Below are 19,286 nucleotides of genomic sequence, written 5' to 3'. Positions count from 1 at the left end.
TTGTCTCTCAACGACTTCAGTGTCAGAATTAGCTAGGTGCAAGTTAAAACTCTCTTATATATCGACCTGAACAAATAAGGACCATGGCTTCGGAGCCTGCAAAAGAGTCTATTTGAATTGTTGATTAATCGCCAGAGATGGTTTAGAACCACTAGTATCATTATCTAATTGATCTTTCGGTTCTAATACTCTAATATCCGAGAGTTATCAGGTTTTATCAAATCTATTCCTATCTACGGAACTCTATTGGATCAAATGACAAACACATTATTTTAATTATATTACATTCCATATGACGTAGGATTCATGAGAAAATTATAAACTGATTACAAAGATGTGTTCTAAATATTATGTAATTATTGACGAGCATGAGAAAAAGCTCATATCTTAATTGAGATTACTATGGTGTATTTATATATATTGGAAGCTTATCACGAAAAAATGTTTTTGTGAGCCAACATTCACCGACCATAATAGAGGAGGAACATACCATTCTCTTCTATTCTCTTCTGTAATTAATGTTTTGCTTTAGAAAAAATATCCTTCTTAGGCTAAAATCTGCTAAAGTATGCTCACGTAATATGGTAAATAGTAATCAAACTGACATGTTTCCCACAATAGCGAAAAAAAATTGTGCAGGAAATTTAACATACAGGAGGATTGCCAATCAACTTACTGGGGCAGGCCACCATATCTACGCTGCCTTTTTGGCCAAACAACCTCTTGTGCCCTATTTGCACAAGCAACAACACTCCCTAGACCTATGTGCTCATCAACACAACTAAATTGGAAAAGAGAAAAAATTCCATAATTAGTTACAAATCAAAATGGAAAGTTGTACTCGTATCGAGTGTGCATGGTTTGTAGTTTAGGTAGAGTCATGCAAGTATATATTTATAACAAAAAAGATTATATATTTCAGTTCCTTTTCCTATGTGTGGAAAATGAAATTATTACTCGAGCAAGACATGAAAAATAACTCAGATTCATTGACATGAAGTCCACATTAAAATGTAAGACAACCAAACAACTCACATTTATTAGCTTTTCTCGAGCATCTTGTAACTGGTAATTGTTGTTCCTCTCCTTGACAAGTAGAGCTTGATATGAATCTTCATCCTTCTCCTTCAGTTTTTCTTCCCTCTCCTACAATTTTTCTTCACTCTCCTTGAGTTTTTCTTCCAAGGACTCCATCTTTTTCTTCATTTCCATAATATCCTCACCATTATTATTTGGTCTCATTACACCAATATAACACCCCCAGGATTAGCAGCCACAACACCTGCATCACCAGCACCACGAAGCTGCACACCATCACCCTACCGTAGGGTCCCTACGGTCCTCTTTCCAAGTTGTGCTCCATTTTAATCTGTGCATGCCATAACATTAAGCTGGTACTTCACTTATCCAGGTAAAATTATTGGGGCGTGTATGTAATTTTAAATCAATTAATTTTTACTTTATATAAAGTTAAAATAATTTGTATAAATAAAATGAACTTAAAATACAAATTGTAACAAGAAATATACTAATTGCAAACTCTTTTTGAATATCTTGTAAAAAAAACAACACGTCCAAAATATTATTTATAGATTTGGGACTTTATTGGCCAGGCTGTGCGGTCTCAGCCCCCTATGATTGTGCAGCTATAATTGTATATTAAGCATCCACATCCCAAGTACACATATACATTTATGCAAATACTATTATATATTTATATTTACTGCAAGAACTATATCAGTTTAGCAACACAAATAAACAAAAGAAAAATCACAAAGTGAGGGTAGTGGTGAGTGGGTGTCAACCCAACTCCCGCATCGTAAAGATAAAACAGATTTGTCTTCAAAATAAGTATCCAAACTAGTCCATTAGCAAATCCGTGCATGTGGGCTCCGCCACGGCTAGAGCCAATGATATCAGACGAGGGCGGCTGTCAGGTACTTATCACAAAACATTAAGTGGTTGTGTCTCTTTTCAATTTTGTTGGCCGGCCATGAATAAAATCGAGGAAATTATTCTTTTAAAATTCATTCAAAATTATAAAATATGAACTAAAAATTGATCTTTTTCAATTCCTACAAGTTTTAAGTATATGAAATTTATGCATCATAATATTCTATATTAAAATAAAATGTTATATTGTGTAGGCAAATAAATAATGATATATAGTAATGTGAAAAATGGTTCCTGCTGTCCTCTCCGCATATATATAGACATACACACATATATATCCGCTTTGGATTTATTTAGGAATAAATTCCTTAATTTGGTTGGAAGTTGAACATTCTACATGCTCATGCTTATAAAGATGTATAAAAAGATATATGAAATTCGTATACAACATTGAAAAATTGTCCTAACACATCGACAATCAAACGGGTAAAGTAAAGAAGGGGTGCAAATCATTAGTACAAGAATACTTTAATTTCTCTTCCTCTTGTTTGTCTTGCACAACCTTTCCATGAAATCGACACCCTCACCTAAGGTTGCCTTCTTTCCTTCTTTGAAATTCCACAACTCGGGAACCGGATATCTTCCACTTGAATTGTACTCGTTTAATTCTGTTAGTGCCTTCACCACCGAGTTATACACTTCATCACCCCACTCACTCTTTATGATCACCAGGCTTTCATCTTCGTCATTGATAACTCTCTAACATGTCACATGAAATCAAAACATACAATAAGGAAATAGAGAGAGAGAGAGAGAGAGAGAGAGAGAGAGAGATCGTGAGCAAGGAAACGAGAATATATAGAGTGGTCTAGAAACTGTCCGGTTACAAACTAATACAATGTCAGGGAGAATACAAGTCATTAATCACAGTGATGCATGAGTGACTGTAAAAAGATATGGTCTGCGTAAAAGGGAGAAGCTATGACTTTCGAGTTGACAAGTAAATTTATCTACAGAATGCTTACCTTGCTATCTTCACCAAATGTTATGACCTTAAAGGGGTACCAGTTTGGATCCCGAAGTTTCTCCTCTAGCAGGGATGAAAATTCCATTGCTTTCAATTCAACTTCGGCAGGAGGAGCAAATATGGGTTTGAGGTTAAGGTCTCCCATCAGCTTGACACCAGTATAGGCCCTCATGTTAGTCCGCCTATCCTTCAAAACCTATTGAAACAATAAAATGATCACCTTTGGTGGACACTATCAAAACAATACATATTTTTCAGTTCCTATTTTCCCGAACTAGAAATTGCAGACATTTCCTTATATATAATTGTTATCAACAAAAGATAATTGCTATCGAGTGTGCATGGTTTGTAGTATAGGGAGAGTCAGGTTATCATGAATGACTTGGCTAAAGTATGCAGGCTGAACTTTTACGGCCTTGAATGGCTCATAATTTACGCAAATAGATATTCATAACAAAAGAGATTAAATATTTCAGTTCATTTTCCTATGTGTGGACAATGAAATTATTACTCGAGCAAGACATGTAAAGAAAACTCAGATTCATTGACAGTGAAGTCCATATTAAAATGTAAGACAACCAAACAACTCACATTTATTAGCTTTTTTCGAGCATCTTCTAACTGGTCATTGTTGTTCCTCTCCTTTACAAGTAGAGCTTGATATGAATCTTGAAGGCTTTCAAAATCTTCATCCTTCTCCTTCAGTTTTTCTTCCATCTCCTTCAGTTTTTCTTCCAAGGACTCCATCTTTTTCTTCATTTCCTCCACATCCTCACCATGATTATTTGGTCTCAATACACTATCAACAGCAGCACCCCCACCATTAGCAGCCACAACACCTGCATCACCAGCACTAACAACACCACCAAGCACACCATCACCCTGCGGTCCTCTTTCCAAGTTGTGCTCCATTTTAATCTGTGCATGCCATAACATTAAGCTGGTACCTCAGTTATCCAGGTAAAATTATTGGGGTGTGTATGAAATTTCAAATCAATTAATATTTACTTTATATGAAATTAAACTAATTTGTATAAATAAATGAACTTAAAATACAAATAATAACAAGAAATATACTAATTGTAAACTCCTTTTGAATATCTTGTAAAAAAAAACAACACAGCATATTGTTTATAAATTTGGGCCCTTATTGGCCCGGGATCTCAGCCCCCTCTGATAGTGCAGTGATAATTGTATATATAGTTAAGCATCCACGTCCCAAATACAGATGTACATTTGATTATGCAAATACTATTATATATTTATATTTACCGCAAGAACTATATCAGTTTATAGCAAGACAAATAAACAAAAGAAAAATCACAAATTAGTAAGATGAAATATAACAAGAAAGCTACTGAAGGAGTGAATTTATGTTGAGCAAAATAGCTTCATCTCGACATCAAAGCGCATATATTTTTAAGTTTTATTCAAACAAATGAAGAGAAGTATCATTATTTCATATAACATATAATACATAAATTTTTAAATTTTATCCACATAAATGAAGAGAAATATTAAAATTTCTTACAACATATATGATACATACAAAAACTCACATATATACGTCGGAAATAGCCGCTCTTGTAGTAGTGTATGTTTCACTTCACCCTTAAGAAGTATTCAAATATCCAAAATGATATAACTTACAAAATGGAAGGGGGAGAGAGAGAGAGAGCAAAATTCAAGCTTGCAATCTGAAAATGGAGGTGTCAAAACCAAATGATAACAATGATTTACATGCTCCAATATAAAGGCGTGTAGAAAGAATAAAATATACTATAGAATCTTAAATTTAGGTGTAATATCTTTACTTTTATTAATTATTATAAGATATGTATTGTATTGATCTTTGTTGTGACCTTTTGCAAACATATATTCTTAAATTTTGCATATGTGATTACATTTATGTCTTTTATATGTTTTTAAATTTATAAAATTAATATTTATCTCATTTCAAATTTCCAGAATTTTAAATAAAATTTTTACAAAAAATAAATATTTATTAATACTGAAATCTTAGTGGCTAATTATATGCATTTTTTCATACTATTAAAGTATATAAGATAATAGTACCATATATTAATTCTTTATAAAATAGTAAAAATAATACTTTTTCCGCGCCACTAAATTATTAATTATTGTGGTATTGAAAAGTGGATGACATGAAAGGAACAGGTAAATGTGTATTATAATGTTTAAATATTTTTTTTCAACATTTGAAATGTAAGAAATTGAGAAATTAAGAATTACAAATTAAAAATATAGTTGGAACAAAGGAAATAGTAACACATATAAAAACAAGTCTACATATATAAAATTATATACTCTACTGTCATATATTTTTATGTTATGTTGTGTAAATAATATTAGTCAAGCATTGGTTGTTGGTATATTTGATACAAGAAGATATGTTTTAGTTTTTATCTCATTAACTCGTGTTGAAATACATGCAAATATTGATACTTTTACAGGGGTGTATTGAATTGGGATTTTGAAGGATTTTTTTGCATTCATGAAATTCGAGAGTATTCAATTGGGATTTTTTAAAATCCAATAATATCTAGAGGTATTCAATTGAGATTTTAAATAATACTACAAAATCTGGTGGTATTCAATTAGGATTTTAAATTATGCTTTAAATCCGATATTCAATTGGGATTGTTTAAAATCCAATAAAATCTGATGATATTCAAATGCTAATAGATTTTTTTTGGATTTCATAAAATGATGGATTTTGTGGCATTTCTCAATGTATTTTAAGTTTTTTGGAATCCCATCAAAATCCATGCGATTTTGAAGCATTGATGTTCTTAAATCCTAAAGAATCCATATGAACTTTACGACATTTTATCAGAATTTGCACAAAATCAAAATCACATACAATCCATTTAAAATCCGTAGATAAAAAACAATCCATTAAAATCCCAATCGAATACACCCCTCTTAATTTATATATTAATATGTTATTGTAGTCCGGTTTTAAACAAGTATAATTAAAAGTCGAATTAAAATCATCAATCTTTTCATTCAAGCCAATAATAATATAAAATTATGATATAATGTCTCAAAAGTTAATAGTTTTTAGTATCTAAATTTAATATAATAAAATTCATAAAAAACATAAATATACCCCTTGACTTATTTACGAGTAAATTTGGTTGGAGGTACGAACATTCTACATGATTTAATATATTGAAATTCAAAACATGTATGAAAAATCTTTGAAGTGATTTTACTAGTAAATATTGAAAAGGGGAATAACGGATTAAGTTTTATCTTAAAAACTTTCTTTTTCTAGTGCAAAAGATTTAGGAAAAATATTTGAATTAAGTTAAAAGTAATATCTACAAAAGGGGAATAAAGAATTAAGATTTATTAAAAAGATTTCTATTTTCTAGAAGAGTTACGTGTGTAATTGTGAATAAATGTCAATTTGTTGGGCCTCAATAAGGTGGATCATAAAATGGGCATATGACCTCATCAGTGTTGTGAATAAATGTCAATTTGATGGGTCTCAATAAGGCGGATCATAAAATGGCCCTATGACCTAATTAGTGTTTTGGATCCTCAAATTTTGCTGGACTATTTTAAAGTATCTGATCATAACAATGGAGCTATTTTATCTCTTGAGTTTATTATAAAAAAATAGATCATATATATTTTCATTCAAATCATACTTTTGGTATTTTATCTTTTGGATAAAAGATTGGTGATCACCAAATTAATTAGCGAAAAAAAAATTGATTCTCCGTTGTATCAAAGCACATGTATGATTAATGTTGTGTTGATACCTTATGTATCACTTATTAACTAACAAGTATTGATTTTTCATGAAATAACATATTTAATAATATTAAACATATTATATTTTATATAGAGAATAATATTAACTTGTGAACAAATGATTATAAGATTGTTTGATTATAAATAATTTATTTTGTAAACATTTTAAAATTTTGTAAACCCAAATGGAGGACAATACTAATATCCTTTTGATGCCCATCATTCATAGAACAAAGAGATTTAGGATTTATCATATTAGTCCATGTTAAAATTAAATGAGTCATGTTCTAATGTGATCGGGCATTGAAGATATCCTTGTAGGCATGAACCAAATGGATTAACATACCGATATTTTTTTCCACAAAATGGGAAGAATTCATCAAAATACTGAAATCCAATCGGAACAAATTAAACTCCGAATTGTCAACTACAATCTGATTATGAAACAAAAAAAAATAAACTAAACAAGTAGTCATTTTGTTTTCAAATCGTTAGAGCTGTAATTCGAGTTGGGCGGCTCGCGAGCTCACCCGGCTCGAACTCGTTTAACTAGGCTTGACTCGGCTCGTTTAGTTAAACGAGCCGAGCTCGGGCAAAGGCTCCGGCTCGTTTAATTAAACGAGCTGGCTCGACTCGACTCGTGAAATTAAACAAGCCGAGTTCGGGTAGAAATTTAGCCTCGATTAAGTGTAAAATTAAACGAGCCGCTTGCCTGACTCGCTAAAGCCAGCTCGTTTAGCTAAATGAGCCGGCTCGACTCGACTCGTGAAATTAAACGAGTCGAGTTCGGGCAAGGATTTAGGCTCGATTAGTTAAACTAGCCGGCTCGGCTCGGCTCGATTAACTTCAGCTCGAACTACGCTCGGCTCGAAACTCGGCTCGCTCGGCCCGAATTACACCCCTACAAATCGTTTAACACATAGAATATTAAAATTCTTTAATCTAAAAATATTACAATGATATCTCGAACAATCCAATCTACTTCATTTGTGAACATTGACCTTCACATAAGCACAATTTGTAGCCCAATGTTCATAAATATCAGTTAATCAACTCATATTGGAGCAACAATTGCCCCCAAGATATGAACAATTTTTTGTTGTGAAATGTGAGCCCTTGCGAGAATCACTACCGTTCCATATTTGATTCAAGCTTTACGAATTAGCCAAATTATCATGTAGGTCCTTATTAGAAATATTACCGAAATCCATAACAAGACTCACAAAAATATCATAACATAAAACAACATCCAAAAAAGGGCATGACCAACAACCTTTGATAACAAGCACGAACTTAATAAGAACTCACCCAAAAAGAATCAGATTTTGATTTATTAAAACATTGCTAAATATGAGAGATGATGGAAGATAGAAGAGGCTTAATTAGTGAAGGGGATGAAGATTGAATTATCACAGCTCAGGTGAATTATATTGCCTTTAAAGTTAAAGTTCATATTTTTTTTATGTTCAACATAAAACTACGTACTTGTATAACCTGCCAAAATAGTTACTCCAGAGCATTTTTCTTCATTTATATACATACTTGATAGACAAGATCACGTCCAAAATAAACATCGACAAAGAGGATCTTGGGGATCTCAAAAGACTCGGTGAAAATTCACCAATTCCTGATATCTCTTCATCTCCATCTGCTATACTATGGAAATCTGCATCGTTCTTGACATTGTCAAACAACTTGTTTATAGTACTTAAAATAGAGAATGTTAAAAGTACACATTGATAAGCCAAGTTATCATGTCCTCCATTATGCATAACATTGTTGGTGCAGAAGGAAGAAAATTGTCACTTAAAAAAAGTATTTTAAGTGGTCTTACTAAATACAAGATCTATATTTCGCATGATCAAACGGTGAAAGATCTTAGCTAGATAGGTCATTAATATTGCCACATAAAAGGCTCATGATTACAATTTGAAGCTGATATAAAATATGTTAACATACACAAGGGTATTTAATAATATCGATCAAAAACCTTTACAAAGTAATAATACTAAATACTGTAAAATCAGAATACAGTTAATAATCAAAACTCCCAATGGTCTGATCGTCTTGGAGATACTGGCCACAGAAAATCAAACGTTATTTATTCACTAGAACATTCTGATACAGAGTTAACACACGTTTGATACGACGTACCTTAAATTCCCGTCTCACTCTTATAGCAAACCTTGTGCTAGAATAAAAATATTGTATATAATTTCTTTTTGAGAACTGCCTCAGTTTATTATAATCCTCCTATAAATATGCCATAGTTGTAAGTTTTTTGTTTATCAAATTCATCATTTCTGTCCCATACACAGAAATTAGAGAATACATAAAGATTGTAAAAAATGTGATGGGCTAAAGCGAAATCGAAATTCACAGCAAAAATCCTCCAGTTTGAGAAACAATCCTGGTCGGAGTTAAGTCTCGTTATCAAAGAGCTTCCCACGATAGATGTTGCCATGACAGGTGTTGCCATCAAATGCCAACAACAAAGTAAAATTGTACAAATGATAAGACACAATTTGGATTTATGGATTTTTCTTCAGAATTATCAGACTTCACCTGATGATTTAGACTTCCATGCAAAACTAATCCATAGAGATCACATACCACCTTCACAAAAAAGGCTCTGAAGCAGTCAAAGGTCCTGAAGAAGCAAAAGTGCCGCTGCATGAACATCACCAGATGTCTCGACCAGTGCTTGTATGTTGTCATGAGTGTCACGGAAACCCAACCACCGCAGCTGAGAGAGTTGGTCTTCATAAAGCTCTTCTAGGGGCTCTGCGATACATTACAGGATAACTAGAAATTATCATCCAAGCAAAGTAAATGACGTCCAATATATAGGTTGCATAGCAAAAACACCACACACCTAAGCACCACAGTCCTTTCTGCATAATAAGGGAGAAGGAAGAATTTGCACTCAAGGTTTATAGTGATAGTGCTTAAAATAGAGAATGTTAAAGCACATTGATAAGCCAAGTTATGACGTCCTCCATATTATATAATGCATAACATTGTTGGTGCAAAAGCAAGAAAATTGTCACTTAAAAAGTATTTCAAGTGGTCTTACTAAATACAAGATCTATATTTCACATGATCAAATGGTGAAAGATCTCTAGTTGGATAGGTCAAAGCAGTGAAAGTTAATGCCAAATAAAAGGCTGATGATTACAATTTGAAGCTGATATGAAATTTCACACTTAAACAGGTTAGCACTCAGCTTCACTGCGGTAGTATTTTACAAAAACTTGTCTCTCAGCGACTTCAGTGTCAGAATTAGCTAGGTGCAAGTTAAAACTCTCTTATATATCAAGACCTGAACAAATAAGGACCATGGCTTCGGAGCCTGCAAAAGAGTCTATTTGAATTGTTGATTAATCGCCAGAGATGGTTTAGAACCACTAGTATCATTATCTAATGGATCTTTCCGTTCTAATACTCTAATATCCGAGAGTTATCAGGTTTTATCAAATCTATTCCTATCTACGGAACTCTATTGGATCTAATGACAAACACATTATTTTAATTATATTACATTCCATATGACGTAGGATTCATGAGAAAATTATAAACTGATTACAAAGATGTGTTCTAAATATTATGTAATCATTGACGAGCATGAGAAAAAGCTCATATCTTAATTGAGATTACTCTGGTGTATTTATATATATTGGAAGCTTATCAAGAAAAAATGTTTTTGTGAGCCAACATTCACCGACCATAATAGAGGAGGAACATACCATTCTCTTCTATTCTCTTCTGTAATTAATGTTTAGCTTTAGAAAAAATATCCTTCTAATACTATAATCTGCTAAAGTATGCTCACGTAAATTTTTTCACCCGACTCTCTCTCTCTCTCTCTCTCTCTCTATATATATATATATATATATATATATACAAACTAGAAATATATGGTAAATAGTAATCAAACTGACATGTTTCCCACAATAGCGAAAAAAAATTGTGCAAGAATTTAAGATACAGGAGGATTGCCAATCAACTTACTTGGGCAGGCCACCATATCTACGCTGCCTTTTTGGCCAAACAACCTCTTGTGCCCTATTTGCACAAGCAACAACACTCCCTAGACCTATGTGCTCATCAACACAACTAAATTGGAAAAGAGAAAAAATTCCGTAATTAGTTACAAATCAAAATGGAAAGTTGTACTCGTATCGAGTGTGCATGGTTTGTAGTATAGGTAGAGTCATGCAAGTAGATATTTATAACAAAAAAGATTATATATTTCAGTTCATTTTCCTATGTGTGGAAAATGAAATTATTACTCGAGCAAGACATGAAAAATAACTCAGATTCATTGACATGAAGTCCATATTAAAATGTAAGACAACCAAACAACTCACATTTATTAGCTTTTCTCGAGAATCTTGTAACTGGTAATTGTTGTTCCTCTCCTTGACAAGTAGAGCTTGATATGAATATTGAAGACTTTCAAAATCTTCATCCTTCTCCTTCAGTTTTTCTTCCCTCTCCTACAATTTTTCTTCCCTCTCCTTGAGTTTTTCTTCCAAGGACTCCATCTTTTTCTTCATTTCCATAATATCCTCACCATTATTATTTGGTCTCATTACACCAATATAACCAGCAGCACCCCCAGCATTAGCAGCCACAACACCTGCTTCACCAGCACCACGAAGCTGCACACCATCACCCTGCGGTCCTCTTTCCAAGTTGTGCTCCATTTTAATCTGTGCATGCCATAACATTAAGCTGGTACTTCACTAATCCAGGTAAAATTTATAGTTATATAATTGTATAGTTATGTTAACCAGTATGAGATAAAACTGAACAAACAAGGCAAGTATTTTGTGTCAAAAGACAACTGCTTCATACCAGTACTGAATACAAAGATTAATAGTAAAACCTACTGCTGAAAACTGCTAGCTAGAAAACAGGAAACAATAACTCCTACTCAAGCACGATGCAAACAAATAACTACTACGAAAAAAAAACTAACTCTACCACCCACTAAACTTATTTAATCAGCTCCTATAAAATCTCTACGGCTAACATGTTTGAAATTATTACCAACAGTCTCCCTCCATAATTTCAAACATATATCAGCCCAGAACTTTGATACCCAGCAAGTTCCTCATTCTCTCAAACTTCACAGCAAACAAAGCTTTAGTTAACAGATCCACCTTCTGATTCTCACTGCTAATATGCTTGACAACGACTTCCCCACGTTCAATACACTCCCGAATGAAATGGTACCTAAATCAATATGTTTGCTCCTCCCGTGAAAAACAGAATTTTTCGCCAAGTCTATAGCAGATATAGATTAGAACAGGAGGCACTTGTTCACCAGTCAATTCCTTCAGCACATTCCTTAGCCATATTGCTTGACACGCAGCAGCTGTGGCCGCCATAAACTCCGCTTCACAGGATGATAACGCAACACACCGCTGTTTGTGGGAGACCCAAGTGACTAGACATTCGTTTAGATAAAACACCATTCCCCCAGTGGATTTTCTGTCTTCAATATGTCCTGCAAGATCACTATCAGAGTAACCTGTCAAAACGTTATTGCCAGCATCCTTTGTATAGATTAAACCATACTCCAACGTGCCCTTTATATACCGTAAAATTCTCTTAGCTGCATTCAAGTGTATAGTGGTTGGTCTTTCCATGTATCGACTCACAATGCCTACTGAAAAAGCTATATCTGGTCTGGTATGTACCAGGTACCTCAGTCCTCCCACTATACTCTTAAACTCTGTTGCATCTACAGCTCTTCCACTGATACAGGATGGTCACCTGTATAGAACTGATATGCAACAGAAAAGAGAGATCTAGAGAGAGAAAGAGAGGAAGAGAGAAGAGGGGAGAAAACAGAATTTGTCTAATTGCATAAAATGTTTTTAACAGCGCATTTGGTATCTTATACAAACATTTCCCAACTGAAATTCCCGCCTAAACACAAATGTTCACAAGTCATGACTATTTTGACCTTATCATAACTCCCTCCCTCAACAAGACTTGTCCTCAAGTCTTAGTAACAATCGGAAATTCTGGGAAATGTTGAACAAACTCCTCAGCAACCTCCCAAGTAGCTTCAATGGCCGGTTGATTCTTCCATTGCACCAAATATTGCACCTGAGCCGCATTTCTCAATTTCACCATCCGTGTCTCTAATATTGCTTCTGGACATAGATCAGCTTTACCATTCTTAAGAGACCAATCAGGCAGAGTAGTTGAAACTGGAAGGTCCCCATAGAAAGCTTTCAATTGCGAGACATGGAATACATCATGGATTTTTGCATCCACAGGCAACTGCAATTTATATGCCACCTTCCCAATACAATCTACCACCATAAAAGGACCATAATACTTCTGAGCCAACTTTAAATTGGTCCTTCCTTGCACAGAACTTTGCTTGTAGGGCTGAAGCTTCAACCAGACCCAATCTCCTGTATTAAAAACCCTCTCAGACCTGTTTCTGTCAGCTTGGGCTTTCATCCTTGTCTGAGCTTGCAACAAGTAATGCTTAAGATCAGAAATCATAGCTTCTCTCCTCTGCATACTCCTGTCTACAGCTGCCACTTCACACTCTCCTGGCAAGTATGGTAAGTGAAGAGGAGGCTTCTGATTATACACTATTTCATAAGGGGTATGCTGTGTTGCAGAGTGGAAATGCGTATTGAACCACCACTCAGCTAGTGGTAACCAGGCAGTCCACTCTTTAGGAGTATCAGCACACATACAACGAAGATATGCCTCCAAACATCGATTTACAACTTCAGTTTGCCCATCTGTTTGAGGGTGATAAGCAGAAGACAACAGAAATTGAGTACCATGCAAGTGGAACAATGATTTCCAGAATTTACTGAGAAAGATAGGGTCTCTATCACTCACTATAGACCGAGGCCAACCATGTAATCTGAAGACCTGATCCAAATAAGCTTGTGCAACCATGGGCGCAGTAAAAGAAGTAGGCAGTGCAATGAAGTGTGAATATTTACTAAGCCTGTCCACTACCACCAGTATGACTTCTTTACCATAAGATTTTGGTAAGCCTGTGATAAAATCCATAGACACATCAATCCATACCTCCTCCGGAATTGGTAAAGGTTGCAACAACCCTGGATAGGCACTGGTATCATATTTTGAACTTTGACACACTTGGCACTGCTTGACAAATTGCCTCACATCTTTGCTTAACCCTGGCCAATAAAAAAGGCTCTTCATTCTTCTGAGAGTAATGTCCCTGCCAGAATGTCCCCCTTCAGCTGAGCTATGCTGCCAATCTATCAAACACTTCCTCAATTGCTCATCTGGCCCTACAACTATCCTGTTATGTTTCCTCAAATAACCCTGAGCTAGTTGGTATCTACCAGAAGAATTGCCTTGCTGATTATAAGTAACATCAATTTGCAGTTGAGGATCTAAGCTGTAGCTGTGAATAATCTGCTGTTCCAGATTTGAATCAACTACTGATAATGCCAAACACAAAATCTCAGAACCTTGTACCCTTGACAAAGCATCTGCCACCACATTTTCAGAACCCCCTTTATACTGAATTTCATAGTCAAATCCCATCAACTTGGACAGCCAAAAATACTGAAATGGAGTGGAAATTCTTTGCTGCAATAACCACTTCAAGCTTTTCTGATCAGTTTTTATTATAAAATGGCTTCCACACAAATATTGTTCCCATTTTTGAACAGCACACACTATGGCCAATAGCTCTTTCTCATAAACTGAAAGTTTTTGCCACCTGGTACCTAAAGCTTTACTCAAATAAGCTAAAGGATGCTGCTCCTGCATTAATACTGCTCCAATACCTGTTTTACTAGCATCAGTTTCAACCACAAAAACCTTTTGAAAATCAGGCAAAGCTAGAACTGGTGCAGAGATTAAAGCTGCTTTCAATGTATTGAAAGCTTCCTGCACCTTGTCATCCCAATGAAAGGATCCCTTTTTTAATTGATCAGTGAGCTCCTTGCTGATGATAGCATAACCCTTAATGAATTTTCTGTAGTAGCCAGCTATTCCCAAGAAACTTCTTAACTCTTTCACACTTTTAGGCACTGGCCAATTAGCAATAACATCAATTTTTCTAGGGCCAGTTTCCACCCCTGCTGCAGATATAAAATGGCCTAAATATTCAATTTTCTCCATTAGAAATGAGCATTTACTGTCTTTAGCATACAAAGTGTTTTCCCTCATAAGATCAAAGACCTTAGTCAAGTGCTGCAGGTGGTCTGTTTTAGATGAGCTATAGATCAAAATATCATCAAAGAAAACCAGAACACATTTTCTAAGTAGAGATTTGAAAATGTTGTTCATCCACCCCTGAAAAGATGCAGGTGCATTAGTAAGCCCAAAAGGCATCACTAAAAACTCATAATGACCAGTATGAGTTTTAAAAGCTGTCTTAAAAACGTCATCTTCATGCATCCTCAACTGATGGTAACCAGCCCTCAAATCAATTTTACTAAACACTTTTGCCCCAGCCAGCTCATCAATTAATTCATCCACCACAGGAATAGGATATTTATCCTTGACTGTCTATTTATTAAGCTCCCTGTAGTCCACACATAACCTCCAGGTTCCATCTTTTTTTCCCACTAATACCACTGGAGAAGCAAAGGGACTTGCACTATTCTGTATGATACCCCTTCCCAACATTTCTTCAATTGTTTGCTCAATGACATCCCTCTGTTTAAGAGGATATCTATAAGGCCTTATGTTGATAGGATTAGCACCTGTTTGGAGTGGTATCTTATGATCAAAGATGCCTCTTGAAGGAGGTAATTTCTCAGGTTCCCTAAATATATCAGCATACTTCTGTTTTAGAAGAGAGATATCACTGTCAGAAGCAACTTCCTCCTGATGCTCCTCACTATTATCAACCTGTTCCTGTTTTAGTTCTTTAACCTGTATGAGACACAACTGAGCTGCATTGTTTAATAGCTTGTCTGAACAGGTTTTTACTACCTTGACTTTTGTAGGTGCAATCCCCTTGAGCTTAACAGACTGATCTGCCCACTTGAATTCCATTATCAGTTTTTGAAAATCCCACTTAATACTTCCCAGAGTGCTCAACCATTGAATTCCCAGCACCATGTCACAACTACCCAAGGAAATGAGCAGAACATCAGCTGTAAACACCTGTCCACTTAATTTCCAACTAAAATTTCTCACCACACCTTGGCATTGGATATGAGTTCCATCAGCCACTGTGATAGTATGAGCAGCCAACTCTTCTATGACACAATTCATATCTTTAGCTGTTTGTGAATCCAAGAAATTGTGAGTGCTGCCTGAGTCAATCAAGATGTGTAAAGACTTGTCAATCACCATTCCTTTGACTCTCATTGAGGAAAAAGAAGGACTACCAGAGAGAGCATTAACTGAAATACAGGGGTCACCATTCTCCACTTCTCCTGATTCAGTATCACTGTCACTGGAATCCAGGTCCACACAAGGAATCTCCACAGTAAACAGCTGAGGTTCCTTAAACTGACATTTGTGTCCCTTCTCATACTTGTTATCACAGTAATAACAGAGGCCTTTTGCTATCTTTTCTGCTCTCACATCTGCTGGTATAAACTTGAAAGGTCTGCCGCTAGATTTACTAGCAGGTGAGGGCAATGGCTTAGTCTGTGGAGTTGGAAGTAAGGGAGGCTTATGACTGTTGTCAGTATATGTACTATAAACAGTTGGACCTACAGTTTTCTGCACAGTACTGGTATTAGGTCCCTTGGTAAATCTTTGAGCATTAGCCTGTAATGATTCCTCTTGTAATCTAGCATAATTGATAGCCTCAGTCACACTGATCGGTTTAAAAGCCTTGACAAAAGGCTTAACAGCCGGCTTTAAGCCTCCAATGAAGCTTTCTAACAAATACAGATCAGGTAGAACATGATGATTCTGTTCCATTAAGGATCTACTATTATCAAATTCATCGATGTAGTCCTCAATGGATCCAGTTTGTTGAAATTTATTAAAGTGCTCTACTACATTCAAACTAGAATCATCCTTAAACCTAGCACTGAGATCCATCACAAATTCAGTCCAATCAACATTTTTCTTAATAGACAAGTAATTCGATACCCACACTTCTGCCTTCTCTAACATATGTAATGATGCCAGATCAACTTTCTGCTCTTCTGGAATCTTACACAACAGGAAATACTTAACACACTTTTTCACCCAATTTCTAGCATTAGTACCATTAAACTTCGAAAATTCTACCTTTGGAGTATAGCCTAAAGGTCGAACCAGCTGATTACCTGAATTAGGGTTCGAATCAGTCCTTTCCTGAGAATTTCGAGCATTTTCATCTCTTCCGGAGTTCGATGCCCGATTGGCAAGCATCTCCCTCATCAGCTTCATCATCTCCTCTATTTTCTTATCATTCTCATCAAATTTCTTCGCAAACGAACGAGATTGCTCTTCGAGTTTACGATCGAGTAATCGTGCTTGCTCCTTCAATTGCTCATCCATCGAAACTGTAGAAGCGTAAGTCTTACGTGTAGTAGGCGCCAGTATAAGAACAGATGAGAGTGGAATCGTGGATTACAGACCGAATGGCTCTGATACCATTGATACAGGATGGTCACCTGTATAGAACTGATATGCAACAGAAAAGAGAGATCTAGAGAGAGAAAGAGAGGAAGAGAGAAGAGGGGAGAAAACAGAATTTGTCTAATTGCATAAAATGTTTTTAACAGCGCATTTGGTATCTTATACAAACATTTCCCAACTGAAATTCCCGCCTAAACACAAATGTTCACAAGTCATGACTATTTTGACCTTATCATCCACCTTCATCTTTTGTTAATCTTTCTTTTGGATCCATTGGAAATTTACAAGGATTGCATTGAGACATTCCAGCCCTTTCAAGTACTTTCTTCGCGTAGCCTGACTGTTTAAGCTCAATAAACCCAGCACCCTGCTTGACTTCTATTCCCAAATAATAACTTAACTTCCCCATATCAGTCATTTCAACTATATTGCTCATCTGCTCCTTGAAGCTTCGAATAAGAGACACATCAGTACCCGTGATTAATAAATCATCCACGTATACACCAACTATTATTGATTCTCTTCCCTCCCGTTTTACATAAACGGCATGTTCATAGGGACATCTCACGAACCCAAGACTTTCAAGACACTTGTTGAGTTTCGAATACCAAGCTCGAGGAGCTTGTCTGAGACCATACAAGGCTTTGAGAAGCTTATACACTCGCTTTTCTTGCCCCTTTTTCACAAACCCCTCCGGTTGAGTCACATATACTTCTTCACCAATTTCTCCATTTAAGAAAGCCGTCTTGACGTCAAGATGATGCACTTCCCATGAATTTTTTGCTGCCAATGCCAGTAGTAAGCGAACTGTTTCTAAGCGTGTAACTGGTGCAAAGATCTGGTCGAAATCAATTCCCTTTTCTTGCACATATCCTTTTGCAACCAATCGGGCCTTATGCTTCACAATGTTCCCATTTGCGTCCTTTTTTAACTTGAATATCCACTTCAAACCAATTTCTTTCTTTCCTGGCGGCAAGTCAGTGAGTTCCCAAGTTCTGTTTTTCTCAATTGAATCCATTTCATTCTGCATAGCTGTTCTCCAGGCCTTTTCTTTTACGGCATGAACATACGAATTCGGCTCATCAATTTCCACAAGCAGAAGCTCGTCTTCAATCTCAAGCTCTTCAGTATCTCGATAAACATTTTCAAGTAATCTGAATTTTCTGGGTGTTATACTATCATCATAAGCATCTCTGTCAATACTTGAACTTGAACGGTGTGACTGGGGAGTCCCGATTTCTGTTTCTTCTGTGGCGCCAGTGACCACTGGTCTGGGGCTTTCAGCATCAATACTCTCAACTACAGACACTTCTGGCACATCAAAGTAATAATTCTTGCTGACATCTGACTCTCCCTGATCATTCCAATCCCAAGCTCTTTCTTCTTCAAAAATCACATCACGGCTAACATACAATTTGTTTGTTCTAGGATCGAGCAAGCGATAAGCCTTAGTGCCGGGTTCTTTGCCAAGATTGACTACCATCAAGCTTCTATCATCAAGTTTTTTTATATTATCACCTGGTACTTTCATGTAAACAATACACCCAAATACTCGGATATGTCCAATATCTGGTTTATACCCCATCCATGCTTCATATGGAGTTTGCCCCGACAAAGCTCGGGTGGGTAACCTATTGAGAACATAAACAGCATGCCTTATTGCCTCTGCCCACATCACAGATGGCATCTTCATTTGCTTCAAATAGCTCCTCCCCATCTCAGCCACAGTTCGATTTCTCCTTTCCACCACGCCGTTTTGTTGGGGCGTGTATGGTGCCGTAAAGTGTCTGGTAATTCCATGATCTTCACAATAAGAAACGAACTCCTTTGACATGAATTCCCCTCCCCTGTCAGTCCTAAAGGTTCCAATCCTTCCTTTCTGTCTTCTCGACTTGGGCTCGGAATTTCTTGAAAACATCGAATGCATCACTCTTATTTTTTAACATATACACCCACATAATTCGAGTGTAGTCATCAACCAACAGAAAAAAAATAACGGTTTCCAGCTAGAGTTGTGGGT

At 35.8% G+C, this 19,286-nt stretch overlaps 2 protein-coding genes across 2 annotated transcripts; both read right to left on the bottom strand.

Annotated features, from left to right (window-relative positions):
* Positions 1-672: 672 nt before the first annotated feature.
* Positions 673-3,832, bottom strand: LOC135150290 (factor of DNA methylation 4-like). The gene is made up of 4 exons (XM_064086549.1): positions 3,512-3,832; positions 2,919-3,116; positions 2,456-2,652; positions 673-781 (listed from the first exon to the last, which is right to left on the bottom strand). Exons 1-4 carry the CDS (start codon positions 3,830-3,832, stop codon positions 673-675), a joined length of 825 nt encoding a protein of 274 aa, XP_063942619.1.
* Positions 3,833-15,244: 11,412 nt separating this feature from the next.
* LOC108203433 (uncharacterized) lies at positions 15,245-17,185 on the bottom strand. The gene has a single exon (XM_017372357.1). The coding sequence runs from the start codon at positions 17,183-17,185 to the stop codon at positions 15,245-15,247; it is 1,941 nt and encodes a 646-aa protein (XP_017227846.1).
* Positions 17,186-19,286: the final 2,101 nt, after the last annotated feature.

This window comes from Daucus carota, chromosome 2, assembly GCF_001625215.2.
Source record: "Daucus carota subsp. sativus chromosome 2, DH1 v3.0, whole genome shotgun sequence".
In the NCBI taxonomy this organism is placed as follows: domain Eukaryota; kingdom Viridiplantae; phylum Streptophyta; class Magnoliopsida; order Apiales; family Apiaceae; genus Daucus; species Daucus carota.
The sequence above is the reverse complement of the archived record's forward strand: the minus strand, read 5'-3'. Positions and strand labels throughout refer to the sequence as shown.

Bases quoted from the DNA above. Each gene is read 5' to 3' on its own strand.
- LOC135150290 (XM_064086549.1), bottom strand. From the start codon at position 3,832: ATGGAGCACAACTTGGAAAGAGGACCGCAGGGTGATGGTGTGCTTGGT. The intron at 3,117-3,511 runs GTGAGTTGTTTG...TTGTTTCAATAG, and splicing joins CTCGAAAAAAGCTAATAAAT to GTTTTGAAGGATAGGCGGAC. The intron at 2,653-2,918 runs GTAAGCATTCTG...GTGACATGTTAG, and splicing joins CATTTGGTGAAGATAGCAAG to AGAGTTATCAATGACGAAGA.
- LOC108203433 (XM_017372357.1), bottom strand. From the start codon at position 17,185: ATGGATGAGCAATTGAAGGAGCAAGCACGATTACTCGATCGTAAACTC.